Here is a 15,077-nt window from a genome sequence, read left to right on the forward strand (position 1 = left end):
GCTAAAGAGTGTTATAAAGCATTGAACAATGGGTAGCAACATATTACAATTTTGCTAGTAGAGTCATAGGTGGACAGCAGATGCACCGGCCTTTGATCTTTACCCCAAATAATATCCTTCTAACAAACTTTTCATAGAACTGCTGGGACTTACCATGTCCATTAGCAAGCCCTTTTCATGGCTCCCTGGAGTGGTGGTCTTTAAAAGACACCTAAAAATTTCAGCGCCTGTTCTAAACTTCCATGATCAGTGAAAGACAAGGGGGTCCTGAGAGGGCAAAACCATCTACAGATTGCAGTGCTGGCCGGGACACATGAGGTGCCTCACGTCTGGCTCCAGGTACACAGAGAGAGGGCACATGTGCAGAGGTGCTGCAGATTGCCAGTGTCGGGAAAAGCGATATCCTGGAAACACCTGCCAGCCTTCCTGCGCCTGCAGTGGGAGCAGATGGAGCAACCAGAGCCTGACACCCTCGCACGGGCAGCCGGGGAGGTCGGGGCTCCTCCGACACCCGGCGAGCCATGGAGGCTGATGGGAAGCCTGTGTGCGAGGGGAGGGGGCAGAGGAGGAGGTGGCTTCCTCCTGACGCCATTTCCGAGGGCTGAGATATATAAATGAGCCGCTTGCTGCAGTGCCCCATCTGGGATCTTCAACCAGGGCACTGGCGTAGATACACACGCTCCGAGCTGCTCTCCCCCCGGCACCTCGCCTGGAGCCCCCACGCCACGGCAGTCTCGTCCTCTGCCCCTTTCTCCCTGCCTCCATCCCGCAGCACCATGAGCCGGCCAGAACTGCTCGCCGTGCTGCTCCTGGCCGTGCCGGGTAAGTGGGGCTGGGACGGGTCCGTGTCCCCCCGGGCCCCCGGCAGCGCTGCCCGCCGGCCCCGCTCCGCCCTCGCCGCCAGCACCGCGGACAGGGACGGCCCGGCCCCTTCAGCACCGCGGACAGCGGCCGCCGCAAGGTCACTGCCGGGCGCCGCAGGGCCCTGCCAGCCTAGGCACCTTCCCTTCCCTTCCCTTCCCTTCCCTTCCCTTCCCTTCCCTTCCCTTCCCTTCCCTTCCCTTCCCTTCCCTTCCCTTCCCTTCCCTTCCCTTCCCTTCCCTTCCCTTCCCTTCCCTTCCCTTCCCTTCCCTTCCCTTCCCTTCCCTTCCCTTCCCTTCCCTTCCCTTCCCTTCCCGGCACAGTGTATACGTCCGGCTGCTGCACCCAGGGATCACTTCCATCAGAGAGAGCTGCCCCTCTTCTCCACTCCCATTTCAGCAGAATAATGTTTATCTGCTTGTGTTCCAGATGAGATGAATAACAAGTCCTTCTTTTTTCCCCCCTCCCCTTACTTTACAGCTATCTCCCTTCCTGTGACAAATGACATGAATAAAGGCGACACTAAGGTAAGGCTGAGCCTGTAGTGGAAGGGTCAAATGAAGAGAAAGGATGTGATGTTTCACCTCCACCTAGGTGGTTGGGTTTGGGCCACTACCTCTGAAATATCCTGTAGAAAGTGCCAGGAATTTGTATGAGATCCCTCAAGCAGGATCCATCTCTGCTCCCTTCCTAACAGAATTTACCTTTTGTCTATCCACTTCTGGACAGCCAAGGAAGTCCTTTGGGATGTGACAGGGGGATGAGGCAAGCCTGTTTAGAGAGGAGATGGAGGCTGGGTAAAACTCTCCTTAGTCCTCCTACTTTCAGCTTTTCAAAGCTTCCAACAGGAGGTGACTCAGGGGAGAGTGGGGGGAGATGTGATTCAGGAACTGTGTGTATTTGGAGGTGTATACATCTGAGTTTGTGTGCTACTTAAACATGCATGCTCTGGAAAAATAGGCAACTGGTACTCTCAGCTTGCTAATCCATCCTCAGCCTGTCTGGATGGCTACGAGCAGTGCAGGACTTGGCTGACCTCTCCAGCCCTCCTTTACAGGCTTCTGTGCACATATCTGTGTCAAACCCTCCAATATTTATAGCTGCATTTCAAACGTGCACTCCCAATGGCCTTTTGGCTCCTAAATGCTTGGACAGGGGGGTTTGCCTGTGTTTACCTGTGTCAGACACGACTCCCTGACCCACCCCCTTCCCCATCTTTCATATGAGCTGATCTCTTTGCTGCCCAAATTAAAATTTCTTTGGAAATCCATGTCCACAAAGGAAAATCCAGCATTTTTCCTTCTTGAAAATTGGAGGAAATTTTCATTTTGTGTTATGAAATCCTCTAGCCACACAATGCTTCTCCCCAGGCAGCAGCAGGGGAGGGCACACTGATGCCAGTCTCAGCCACGGGCCCCACTGCAGTTACCAGAAGGACGTGTGCCATGAGCAACACCTCCCTGTGTCCTGTGAGACGTGCCTGGGCTACAGAGCAGTTGCTTTGTTAAGACTTTTAGCCTGCTTAGCCCTTGCTGGGACAGAGCCATGAGCTGTGAGACACTGGGTGCCTTCCTCAGGCTGTGTGCTGCTGAGGAAGAGAATGTGGGACAGGCACTTAGTCCTTCAACTTTCCATGCCAGAGTGGGCATCTGATGGGACAATCCATTATTCATATGATTTTCCTTGTGAGGTCTATTCCCTAGTATAGCTTATGTGTTAAGAAATGGGCACTTTTGGGGCAGTTGGTGCAACTCCATGGAAATGCTTCCACCAAGAAAGGACTTTCCCAAGACTGCCCCCCTTCCCTAGGTGTTACACTGACACAGGCTCTAACAGAGAGCAAAATCAGCTTTCTTTTGGATTTGCTGCAATTGGAAGAAGCCATTAGGGCTTCACCATCCTCTGAGACACAGCATTTCAGGGAAGGAATTCCTGGTCTCATGGAACAGATTAGGGCAGGGGTATCATCACATGAATACGGCAACAAGCACTGCAGCTCTTCCTACACACCATGTTCTGTGCCACCAGCATTTGTGGGTGGCTCAAGGCTGTCTAATGGGTAGTCAGCACCCGCAGGCCTTTCCTGGACAGCTTGTCAGACTTTCCTTACACCAAGAGCTTTCCATAGGGAGCTGAACAAGACCAAAGCACTTACAATGTCTCTGGTGTTTGCCCACTCTTGTGCTTGAAGGATATTATTTCTCACTTACAAGCATATATTTTAGAAGGGCATAGCTGAGTTCAAATATGGAGAAGTCTGTCCTTGTAAGGGCACAACACTTTGGAGATTTCTGTGTAGGGACATTGTGAGCTGCTCTTGAGGATCTAGTTACATGCTCATGGTTAGATGATAGCTATGGCAAAATTCCAGTCTGAGTTTCTGCACTGGATTAATTACATTCATTTGGAAAGGATCTCCTCCATTTCCTGATGCAGGCTGTTGTTTCATGACCTTGTGAAGTCTCACTCTGCAAGACCTCCTCTAACAGAAAGACAAGGAGAGTGTTGTAGGATGACTGCGCTCCTCATTTCATTACCTCACAAAGCTCCTCCACAGAGCTGAATGTATTTCTGTGGTGAGTGATGTGTCTCTTTGTGCTCAGACAAAGACCTTCGATCAGCTTAGAAGTCTTGAAAAAGCTTGAATAGAATATTTCATTGAACCAGAGTCTTACTTCTCATGCTGTGAAAGTCTTAACTTCTGAAGCTGCACCAAATACTGCTATAATAAGTGGGTCCAGAGGTTGGGAAACATGAGAGGGAAATATCAGATTCTGGAGTTTTTTCTATTTAAAGACAGAGTGACTCAAAGTCATCTAAAATCAGTATTAATGGATCACTTGTGATATAGGAGAATTATAACAGGGAAATTCGCTTCTTTTTTTTTTTAATCTTTCCTGTAGCATTTTTAATCCATTAGGCAATTCCTTCAAACTGTGTAAGGTGTAGAGTTCAACATTTTATGGCTGTGATCTGCAAAAGCAGAATTCTCTCCTTACACAGGGTGAGAATTTGCCCATTCCAGCTGCCCAGTGAATATATCCAACTGCTTGAATGAACAGCATTGTGGATGGCTGGGGACTGCTGACTTGTGTTTAATTTCTACGGCAGCCACAGCGCTCTGCTCTCCTGAGAATGGTACATTGTGAGGCAGGTCAGGGCTCTCAGGGCTGCCTGCTGAAATCTTCAGGAGAAAGAGCTTCAGTGAGTAAAATTTTTGCCTCCAAGGCTTAACTTGTATTCTTTTTTTCAATTTAGCCTCTCTTTTTTCTCACAGGCAATTGTGAACCCTGCATTTTTTTCTAGATTGCATTATAAAAAATCACTCCTTTGAACTAAGCAGCCTGATTCCTACCCTACCAGTCAGCACCAGACTGTAGTGAATGTTTGTGTCCTGTGTGATCATTTGGGTCTATGTGACCACACACTAGGGCTCCCAGCAGTGTGTCTTGGCTTGGCAAGGATGCCTGCAGTCTCAGTGCAGGTGGCAAATTACATAAACAATGCTCCTGGTTTTACACCAACAAAACAGGCTGCTGGAAAGGGTAGGCCCAGAGCTCATCCTGTCTGAGAAGCTATGTCAGAACTTTTTTGCTCTCAGATGACCTGTCATCATGTAGAGCTCTTCCAGTCTATAACAGATGGCTTGAACACTCAAAGCAGAAGGTCAAACACTTCTCCAGAGTGTCTTGTCCTTTCTAGGACTTGAGAGCAGTATTTCTCATCTGTTTGAAAGTAGTTTGCCTCACCTCACCTTCCACACCTGGCTTCAACCTTCAACTATGATGAGTTTTCCCAGGGTTTGAAGAGCTTTTAAAATTTCAAGGTCATCTGTTGAACAGCTATGACCACTTTTTGGTCTCTACAACCTCCCACTGAGTCCTTTTATGAGATGGAGGTTGAGATATATTGACTTAAAAAAGGTTGATTTTAAATTTTCTGTGTATATATTCAGATACCCTTTACTCTCCAGATGTGCTCAGACTCTGGTCTGAAGCCATGCAATCCTCAGCTGAATTGAGTGTCATGTGGAAGAAGCTCTTTCCATAGTCACGTGTAATTTCCTCGCTTCTCAGTTGCAGGAGGCACCTTCTGTTCCTGAGCTAGGGAAAACAAGAACTGAACATTCAGTTCCAGCTTGACCAGAAAAGCAAGATCTGTGCCATCACCTGCTGTACTTTAGCCTTGGTAACAAGTAGGAACAAAAGAAAAAACCCCAGTTCCTTAATTTGTATTTTTGTCTCTTTCTAGGTGATGAAGTGCATTGTAGAGGTCATCTCTGATACTTTATCTAAGCCAAACCCCCTGCCGATCAGCGAGGAATGCCTAGAGACTCTGCGAGGAGGTACTGCCTCAGACTGAGTGCTGGCCATCAGCAAAAGCAAATCTGCCAAGTAGGGCTGGTCCTGCCCTGACCAACTGAGCCCTGGCCTCCGGACCCCTGTCAAGGGGTCCCTCACACGTTCACCTTCCCCTTCCACTGGGCTGTACTGGGCCCCAGGAGCAGGGATGGAGCCACTGCTGTCCCAGGCCATGCCTCATGCTGGCATGTGGCCACAGGGGTGCTGGTGACATCAAAGTGCCTGGTCCTCATAGGACCTTCCTGTTGCTTTAATCACATGGTTAAGATGTGAGAGCAAATCAGACCAAGGGAAAGAAAAGAGCAAATGAAGGAGTGGCATTTGGGCTCTGTTTCATTTCCTGGGATTGGGGGGAGGTTTGCTTTGACTACTTCCTGTACTGTCTCCCCTGTTGCAGATGAGCGAATTATTTCTATCCTTCGCCACCAAAACTTACTGAAGGAACTTCAGGAAATTGCTGCACAAGGTACAGTGCCAGTATATTTTTTTGGGAATGTAACTATAGGGAAGATTGTTTTCTTATGTTGTAGTCCCTTATAGAGTTTTATAGTTTGGTTGGTTTTGTGTTTGTTTTTTATTTTATGTTAATTTGAGATCATATAAATATGCCCTAGGAAATGTAGTTCCAATATTTTCAGCAGAGATTATGTCATTGGGGACAGGAATTTTGTTTATAATAACTCCAATATGTATCTGATAATTTCAATAGCTATCAGGGCAACTTGGTGGTGATGTAGTCTCAAGACATTTTGAGGTGGGAGAACTCAAAAAGGAAACACTGTAATCTGATTCAACAAATAATCACCAGCTCCCGAACTAGAATGAAAGGCAAGAAAACCTCCACTGTCTGTGCAGCTAGAGAGTCTAGCACTAAACCCAGGTGCGGCAGTAGGGAAGCCCCACTGAATAGTAAGACTTTCACCTTAAAGACCCCAGTGAAAATATTCTTGAGCTAATGGGTATTTTTTGATGGCTTCCTTAACTCAAATGCAAGTTTCTTTGGTTTGGTTTGGAGAGGTGCAGGCCAATTGCACTGGTCAATGTGGGAGCAACAGCAGCACCATGGAGCTGTGCCAAGGGGTGTTGGGGGAAAAAAGGGACATTCTCAGGTGCCCAGTTGCCCAGAGCCAACATTCAGATCCCAGGCAAGGCTACTTCAGAGCTAGTCCAGACCCCTCTGTTCGGGTGAGGCTGCAACAGGGCTGTCCCCAGGCTGCAGGGAGAGCACCTCCTGGCCTTCCCTACTCCTTCTCCCTGGGGTAACCAGGGGGCAGCTGGGCATCACCAGAGAAACAATGACTAGGGCATCCCTGTGCCCTGCTTCTGTGTGGCAAGTCTTCCAGAGATAGCTGGGAGGCAGTGCCACCAGAATGCTTTCAGATTAAGGAAGCCACAGAGGCAAGAGGGAGAAGGGAGAGGAAAAATTCAGGAAGTCAGAGTTGAGAAAGAGTCTCATGGAGCTCCCAAAGCCATATTTTAGTCACTGCCCAAATGGTGGAGGGGCCAGATGCTCAGTGACCTCAGATGGACTCCGTGGATGCTCTGGTGGTCCAGAAGAAACAAGACATGTCTCTCCAGTATGCTGGAATATGGCTGCCCAGGCACACCAGGGATTTGAGGAGGAGCACCCAGATATCAGACAGGCTGTGCCACTCAGCATGGAGTCTGTGAGAAGGAACTTGTTACATGGAGATACACCTTGCTCCATTCTTGCCTGAGCCCATCACACCACTTAGTCCCAGGGTAACATGAGATCCAGGCTACGGATCACAGAGACTGGGGTGCAACAGTCTTGTAGACCAAGGGAAAAGCAAAGGTGTTAATCAAGGTGTCCTCTGTGCTGGTGCAGCTGGTTCTGCTCAGGCTGGAGAGCCCACACCATTCAGTTCTGGGCTAGAGAGGACTGGGCTGGCTGCACTGGCTCTTGCTCTTGCATTAAGGCACAGAAGCAGAGCATGAGCTGGTTTAGACAGGGCTTTTTTTGCTTGCAGATCCCATTGCTGGTTGCCAGGACAGCTGCAGCCTAACCTCCAGCTCATGCTGCCTTCAGACACCTCTCTCCAGGGTGTTGTATTTTTCTAGCAGGCTCCATAACCCCAGAGCAAAAGTATGGGGCCTTGGAGACTACCCCTGCAGTGGGAATGAATGCTGCTTCTTCCTCCCAGCACACAGGGGAGAGGGCCCCCCACAACCAGGCTGGAGGATACAGGAGCTCTCAGTGCTCACCTCAACAGAGGTGCATAGGCAGAATCTGGCAGAAGGCAATTTTTATCTTTCAGTACTCTGATGATGAAGTCTTTTGTTGCTCTCAGTGTGCTGCAGTTCAGCACCTCTTATTCCCTAGATCTCCATCAATATTAGTTTTACTGGCAACACTGCATCTCTATTTAGAGACCATTTTCTTTCCTGCAGATGATGTTTTTGATTGTGGTTTTGTTACCAGAGTTGATTCACATACCCTCCAGTCTCACTCCTCCCAGCTCCCAGGTGGATTTTTCCCACAGCAAACATAAGGGGCACAGAACTGTTTTCCTACCTCTACTTTCTGAAACACAGAAAGGACTGTTGCCTTTCCCTACCTTTTGTTACTTGACACAGGTGCCAATGAGAGAACTCAGCAGCAGAAGAAAAATAGCGGCTTTGAAGATGAACTTTCTGAAGTCCTTGAAAGTCAGAACAACAAGAACAAGCAGAGAGGTCAGTGTCAGCCTCCACCCCCGGGAAATCCAGGTCAGGCTGTAAACAAGGATCTTCTTCCAAACAGCCTTGATATGTCCATCTGCTTCTCTTTTCTTTGATGCTGCTGCTGACACACACAAGCAACCTGGTGTTTGCTTTGTTCTTATTTACCAGCTCAAACAACACGTAGTCTCTGAGCTATAGTAACTGGTGATGGTCAAGTTACTAAAGTGATACTGACTTTTCCAACCTGCTGCTGACACTTTCACTCACTTATAACTCTTAAAATAAGTCACAGCCAGGGAAATCCCATACTGAAAGAGTCAGTGATATAGGCAAGGGTGATCTGGATTTTTGCCTGTCACCCTTGTTTCCAGGCATCTAAGATATTAAGTAATGAGTCTCTGAAGGGAAAATTGAAACACACACAGTGCACACATCCACACAAAACACCTGTACCTTGGAAAGATACACCTTCAGCTGGGATTTCCCCTTGTCAGTGTTTGTCTGGCCTGCCGCGGCCAGGTGGAGGGGAGAAGCACACCGATGCGATGCGAGTAAAAGAAGCTCCATTTATTGCCTCTATCAGCGCTACTAATATACAGTAAAAACTTTCTTGTACACGCGATCACGCAGAATATGGCTGGATCCTCCGCCTTGTTCACGAGGCTGGCACGAGTCTTGTCTCTGCAGTCATTGGTTGCCAATCCATGCTCATTGGTTGCTACATATGACGATAATCATTTCTAAGTTTTGCTTTTCTGTAGCCCTGGAATTCCGTTATTCTGATAAGCTTGGCACATAGTACTTCTATTTTCCTCTCCTCAAGGACACTGTAACTGCCACAGCTACTTCCCATGCCTGCAACCCCCAACACTGGCCTTACTACAGACAGGCAATTTAGCAGAAAGGAGGGGTTGGCCCCTTCCTTTTTCCTTATCAGGAAGATACAAGGCATATATTGGCCTCCTTGTCCAGCAGCAGGGTCTCAAGCACCTCTGGGGCACATGGCTGGCCCAGAGTAGCACAGCAGTGCTGTGACACTGAAACTACTTAGAGCAATGAGGAGTGACACCCCCAGGGGCTGCTGCTGCTGCAGCCAGCACCACCAAAATCCAACAGGTAGGAGGGTGGCGCTGCATCTCCCTACTGCCAAGACACACCCGAAACTCTTGCTCTGGCAGCGTGGAGATGAAGGAAGATGAAGTGAAGATTAAATGTGGCACATGGGCCACCCAGGCCCACTGACAGTCTGGTGACACCAGCACAGTGTCACAGATGGCCAGCAGCCTTATGTGACCAGTTTTCTGCATCCCTTCATCCTGGAACACTCCTCAGCCCTCCTTGGGGCTGCACTTACCTTTACATATCTCTCTAGCTTTTAAACTCCCATATTTTCTTTTGCAAAGTGTTTTCTCTGGCTAAGAATGTTAAAAGAGGCCAGTCTCCCTTGAGCAAGAGCAAATACTCAGCCCACATTAAGCTCTTGCTGAGTAGTTCCTTTGCAGAAGCAGAGACACCCCTCCTCCCTCCAGCACCCTGTGAACAGGGCTGGCTGCCTCTTCAGCCTGGTGGGAGAAATAAGGATGTGATGTGAGTGCAGCACTCAGAGCAGGGAGAGCTGTGCAAGTGCCTTATTACACTCCTAAATAATTTAATTTTACATGCAGTCTGGTTTCATGCAGGGTGAATTCGTGGCTGGCATCTGAAGAGATGGCGATGAGGACTGTGCTGCAGCAAAACACTTCAGCATATGTTTAACTTCAGCCTTGCAAATCTCGCCAGGAGCACAGGCACCAGAGAGAACGCTGCCTTGCTTGAACGCAAACATATGCTGAAGTGACTTGCAAAAGGATCCACGAGCTGGCTGAGCAGATTGCTGATCAGGGCTGAAGCTCCCTGAGAAATGCTTGGCCTTTGCTGGTTGTGAAATGAGCTCTCAGCAGAGGTGTTTCTTCTTGTTTCCCCTCTGTAGATGCTGCAGGGGAGCACCCTGAAGAGGAGCAGCCCACAGAGTCCCTGGCTGAGCTGGCAGCACAGAAACCCCAGCAAAATGAAGATTCAAGAGAGGAGGAAAAAAGCCTGGAGGAGAGGGAACCCAGGCCATGGGATACTAACCCTGTTGAGAAAGAGGATCAGGAGGAAGCTGAGAGCAATGACATCGGGGATACAGAAAACACCCATCGAAACAAAGTTTTGGACAACCACATTGGCAAAAATTTCAGTGAGGATGAGCAGCAGCAGCAGCAGCAAGGGGATGAAGAGGAGGAGCCCAGAGGCTCCAGGGACAGCCTGGAGCTTGAGGATGAGGGAGAAGAGCCAGCCAGGCAGGGTCAGGAGCACAGCAAAGAGGTAGCAGGGGAGCGTGTGGAGCGGGAGGATGATGGAGATGAAGCTGCAGAGGAAGACCCTACTGAAGCAGAGAGGTCACTCGATTTGGCTGAGGAGGACGAGGAGGCTGAGGAGATGCAGGAAGGTGACAGTACGTATCCCAGACTGCACTCATACCTTCCTGGGGTGAGCTGAGGGCACTGAGACACATGGGTGAGAGGCTTCAAAGCCAAAGAGTTGGGGCAGGTGCTTACTGGGTTTACAGAAACACACCGGCCAGCAGCCACCCAGACCCCACCACAAACATCTGACACATCTGACACATGGGCCCATGCACAGCAGGTAACACAGGCCCTGCAGCTGCCTCACTGCTCAGCTCTCACAGATCCTGGGGACAATCATTCCTCTGCCCTGAGCTACCTACAGGGCTTTTGACTGCTGCCTTCATGCCCCATTACTGACATGGCAATGTAAGAGTGGGTATTTCCAGAATCTTGGGAAAGCACGCCTAAGTCAAGAAATCTAGAACCACTGAAAGCTCAGTTCAAAGGTGGACCTTAAACAGGTTAACAGTTGTGTTCACTGCTTTGTTTAATGCTCTTTCAGATAACGATGATGAGATGGGATTTGGAAAAGATGCGCAGAGCTCTGAAGAGGAGGAAGAAGAGGAGGAGGAAGAGCAGCCTCGGGCACTGAGAGGAGGAAGGCATCGCCTGGAGGATGAGGAGATGCAGGGAGAAGAAGACACCTTTCAGCCCAGGAATGCCAAAAGTGATGAGGTGGAGGAGGAGTCCTCCAGGGAGTGGGAAGACACCAAGAGATGGAACAAAATGGATGAGCTGGCCAAGCAGCTGACAGCAAAGAAACGCATGGAGGAAAATGATAGTGAGGAAGATGCAGACAGGTCCATGAAAAAGACATTTAGGTCCCGCAAATATGCCTTCAGCAGTCCAGAGGAAGATGTGAGAAGGTCATGGAAGCATCACTCGAAAGAAGACAGCAGTGAAGGAGGCTTTCCACTTGCTCCCATGCCTGAAGAAAAGAAGGATGAGGAAGGCAGCGCTAACAGGAGAACAGAGGTTGGTGTACACAGGCTTAAGAATAAATCCCACCCAGTTACCCAAAGTATGCTTGGAGATGTGGATGGTATACTGGCCTTAAGGTAGCCAGTCCTCTGAGGCATTAAGTTGATGCTTAGTGAACTTCCAGTCATTCAGCCTCAGGTATCATTGAAGTTTGCACCTGCTGTGCCTTTGGTTTTTATCCTCGTTTTTGTGACTAGTGCAAAAGCATTCCCTGCCCCCAGAGTCATGTCTCCAGTGACAGCACTTCTGCACTGGCCAGACATAGTGACCAGGGCTATAACTGAAGCCTAGGGGTAGTCTTTGCTTCCTAAAGCCCTTCCAAGTCAAAAGGAATGTTTTCACTCTCTCAGGGATGGAGTGAGTAATGTCAGACCACCTACAGAGGCAATTCAGGGGTACAGCTGTGGTGAGAAACCTGAGGTATTGGAGTGGAAATGGTGGACAGACACAGAAATACATCTGAGCCAGGCTTCCAGAGTCAGAAACCCCCTTCCCTGATACCTTGAGTGATGCTAGGTAATAGCTCAGCACATCCCCAGCAGCCAGGAAGTGCTGGTAGGTTCACCTTTGTGCTGAGGCCCAGTTCCAGGCACCGCTGATTTGGGATAATACAGGGAACTGGGCAGTGGGGCTTGGCTTGGGCTTTGTGAGCCTGGGACAGGCCATGGTCAGGTGCCTGGGAACAGGCTGGGGCAGCAGGTCAGTGAAGCCAGTTGGCTCTCTTGCCTACAAAAGACCCCTCTTGCCTCAGGTATGTGCCAAACCATTGGCCAAAAATTGCCCATCAGCATCCTCCTACGAGAGCATCTGCGGTGGTATTGGTTCAAGCAAAGCCAAACATCTCAGCTCAAAGCAGGGGTGCAGTGGGGTGGGCTGTGCCATCTGCCTCCCACCACTGCTGCTCACACCCCACATCTCTGCTCGGGGAGGCTGCTCCCCACCTGCCCCTGCGAGTGGCTCTGGGGTGCACCTGCTCTGCAAGGTGCCAGACTCAGTCTCCAAATGGGGATTGGAAAGGAGGTTGCTGAGGCTGCAAACTGCTGTGTTTACAGCTGCAACAAGACTTTTTTGTTTGGTTGGCTTTTTAATCTAGATCAAGGCCTCTGGGAGTCAGTGAGGAAGGCCAGGCATGCAGCAGTGAGGGAAGGCACAAGCTCTGGCTGCTGACCTGTGTCTCTCTCCATTTTTGGGCCATGGGGCTGTGTGTCTTGGCCAGTGCGGCCAGCGTGGGTACAGATATGGGCTGAGGGTGCTGTCCCCTGCACTTTCCAGGGCTCAGCATGTGGGACCAGGCAGATGCAAGCCAGAGCACACAGGCAATGGTTTGGGTCTGACGAAGCTGCCTCTGGGTGATGTAGAGAATTTGAGAACTTATTTTTCTCCCTTTCTGGGGGCTCCAGTTGCAGCCCAAGTTCTCCAGCAAGGTGAGCTCAGCCAGCTGCTCCCTGGCCCACATCAAACAAAATGGAAGAGCTGCTTGGGCACCTCAGGTGTGTGAAGGCACCCTGAGCTGCTGGCACCCTACTGCAGCCAGAGCTTTCCCAGGGGCTGGGCCAAGGGCTCAGTGGAGGGGCAGGGTGACTTCTCTTTCTTGTTCAGGAAAACAGCTCAGAAGAGAAAACAACCCCCTTCTTCCATACTTCCTTTACTTTTCTCACACCAGCCATATGCAGTGCAGTGGCTCAGGGTTAACCTGCGGTTTGCAGCTGCTGAAGGCAACAGTGAAGCTTTGCTCCCTCTGCACAGGAGAGGGGCTGTCACCTCAGCTCTGCCAATGGGAAACTGTACAGCACCAAGTTTGCTCGCACAGAGCCTGCTGCTGCCATACTGAGTGCATGGTCTGCAGAGAGCCCAGGTGCCACAGCTGTGAGGGACAGGCAGGGCTGGCGCTGGCAGCAAGGCAGGGCCAGCTGGGTATGACCTGAGCTCAGCAAAGCCACGCAGTCAGGCATGAGTACCTGCACTAAATAAAGCAGCTACAGGTGGCAGCATAGATACACAAGAGCTGGTATAGAAAGACCACCATATAACGGGCAGCAAGAGCCTTTGAACTGTTGGCTACCTCAGTCACTATTTTCCCAGGAAAAGTATCTTCTGCTAGTGGGGGTGCAAGCCAAGACCCAGGGCAGGGTGGGGAGAGGGCAGGGCCCATGCTGCAGCTCCCGAAGGTGGCAGGCAGCCGTGCCCATCCCGGACTGACGGCACTGACTCAGCACTGGCACCCAGTGCTGTTTGCCAGAGCCTGCCCTGGCTCCCCTGCAGCAGCCACCTCCCTCCAACCCCATGTTCTGGGGGCACAGCCCCATTGGAGGCTGCCCTGCCCGGCAGGGTACGGGGGAAGGATGGCAGCTGCATCGCTAGCAGCAGTAATTAAACATTAGGTCAGAAGTAACCAGTGCTGTGCACACCGGTCTGTCCAGAGAGACACAAGAAGGCTGAAGGGATGGGGCAGGACAAGGCTGTGCTCTCTGTAGCTCTGGGGGCGAGGGCCTCCCGCCTGTGGCCGCTGACAGTCCTGGGCTTTTGTTGCAGGACCAGGAGCTGGAGAGCCTGGCGGCCATCGAGGCTGAGCTGGAGCGCGTCGCCCACAAGCTGCACGAGCTGAGGCGAGGCTGAGGGCCCCGGCGCTCGCCGCGCCCGGGACAGCAGCGCCGCCACCCTCCTCCCTCCTCCCTGCCTCCGTCCCTCCCAACGCGCGTTCATTTCCCGATCTAAGAGCAGTTAAGCCGAGCAGAAGCACCGTGCCTAGGAACCGACCCCGCTAGCCCCAGGCCTGCCTCCTTCGCCATAGTGTTGTGCCCATCGCCGCTGCCTCACCTCATGCTGCCCTCTCCACACGATGTCCACACGCCCGGCAGGGCGCCCGTGGGTGCGAAGTGGGACCTACATGTGTATTTTCTGTCTGGGTGGGGTTTTCTCCCTCTTTTTTTTTAAAGACAGGACAGCTTTCTAGAAAGTTCTTTCACCGGTAGTTTCACTGGGTAAAAAACTGCAATAACTTGTTATCTTTTGATTAAAAGCTGAGAACTCTGACTGTAATATATTCTATATAAAAAATTTATCTAAGGAAAAATAAAACTGCAGTGGGTTCCTTCCTTTGTTTTGGCAGCTTCCGTGTTAGTTGTCAGCACGCGGCAGGGCCTGGACAGTCCTGCAAAGACGGGGGGAACAGAGGGCTCCCCTCACCACAGACACACTGTGATGGCACTTCCCTCCTTACCCATGTAAGAGACAACCACTCATTTTGAAAATTTAAAGAGGTTTATTAAACCTTAACAAAAATAGAACAAAGGACTACATGAGGAAAAAGTTGCAGTGCTGGGAACTGCCCCTCGTGCATACCACATGGCCAGTTCATCTTCAGGATGGATGCTCAGTCTTTCATACCCCTAGAGGTTGTATCAGCTAACCCTGGCCCCTCCCAAAGTCTGTCAGTCAGCTCTTCTTTGCCATTTATCAGTGGAGACTGCTTTCTTGTAACTTGGTTGGAGGTCAGGTGTTGCCATGCTGCACCCCCTAAGCACCAAACTTTTCCATTCCCAACTGCCCCATGCAAGGGACACATGTGCCGCCTTCTTTTCATCTGTCTTAGACAATCCCTGCTATCTGATAGTCACAATACAGTGGGGGAAAGGGCAACTAGGGGGAGAACAGAGGACATCTAAACCACAATAACATAACTATGCATCACTAAAGCTTTTCTTAATATTCACACAATAGTTATCTTTTAATTGTGAGAGCCAATAATTTCATTATCCAT

The 15,077-nt window shown here is 50.3% G+C and overlaps 1 protein-coding gene across 1 annotated transcript; it reads left to right on the forward strand.

The window, feature by feature from the left end:
- The first annotated feature begins 617 nt into the window (after positions 1-617).
- On the forward strand, positions 618-14,395 carry CHGA (chromogranin A). The gene is made up of 8 exons (XM_030949555.1): positions 618-822; positions 1,342-1,388; positions 5,113-5,206; positions 5,620-5,688; positions 7,821-7,919; positions 9,877-10,383; positions 10,839-11,311; positions 13,850-14,395. Exons 1-8 carry the CDS (start codon positions 777-779, stop codon positions 13,931-13,933), a joined length of 1,419 nt encoding a protein of 472 aa, XP_030805415.1. The 5' UTR covers positions 618-776; the 3' UTR covers positions 13,934-14,395.
- The last annotated feature ends 682 nt before the right edge of the window (positions 14,396-15,077 follow it).

The sequence above is a fragment of the Camarhynchus parvulus genome, chromosome 5, assembly GCF_901933205.1.
Source record: "Camarhynchus parvulus chromosome 5, STF_HiC, whole genome shotgun sequence".
Classification (NCBI taxonomy): Eukaryota; Metazoa; Chordata; class Aves; order Passeriformes; family Thraupidae; genus Camarhynchus; species Camarhynchus parvulus.

What these genes read in the sequence shown, in the direction of transcription:
- CHGA (XM_030949555.1), top strand. Translation starts at nt 777, where the DNA reads ATGAGCCGGCCAGAACTGCTCGCCGTGCTGCTCCTGGCCGTGCCGG. An exon ending in CCTAGAGACTCTGCGAGGAG is followed by an intron (nt 5,207 to 5,619) that starts GTACTGCCTCAG and finishes CCCCTGTTGCAG; the next exon opens with ATGAGCGAATTATTTCTATC. An exon ending in TCAGGAAATTGCTGCACAAG is followed by an intron (nt 5,689 to 7,820) that starts GTACAGTGCCAG and finishes TACTTGACACAG; the next exon opens with GTGCCAATGAGAGAACTCAG.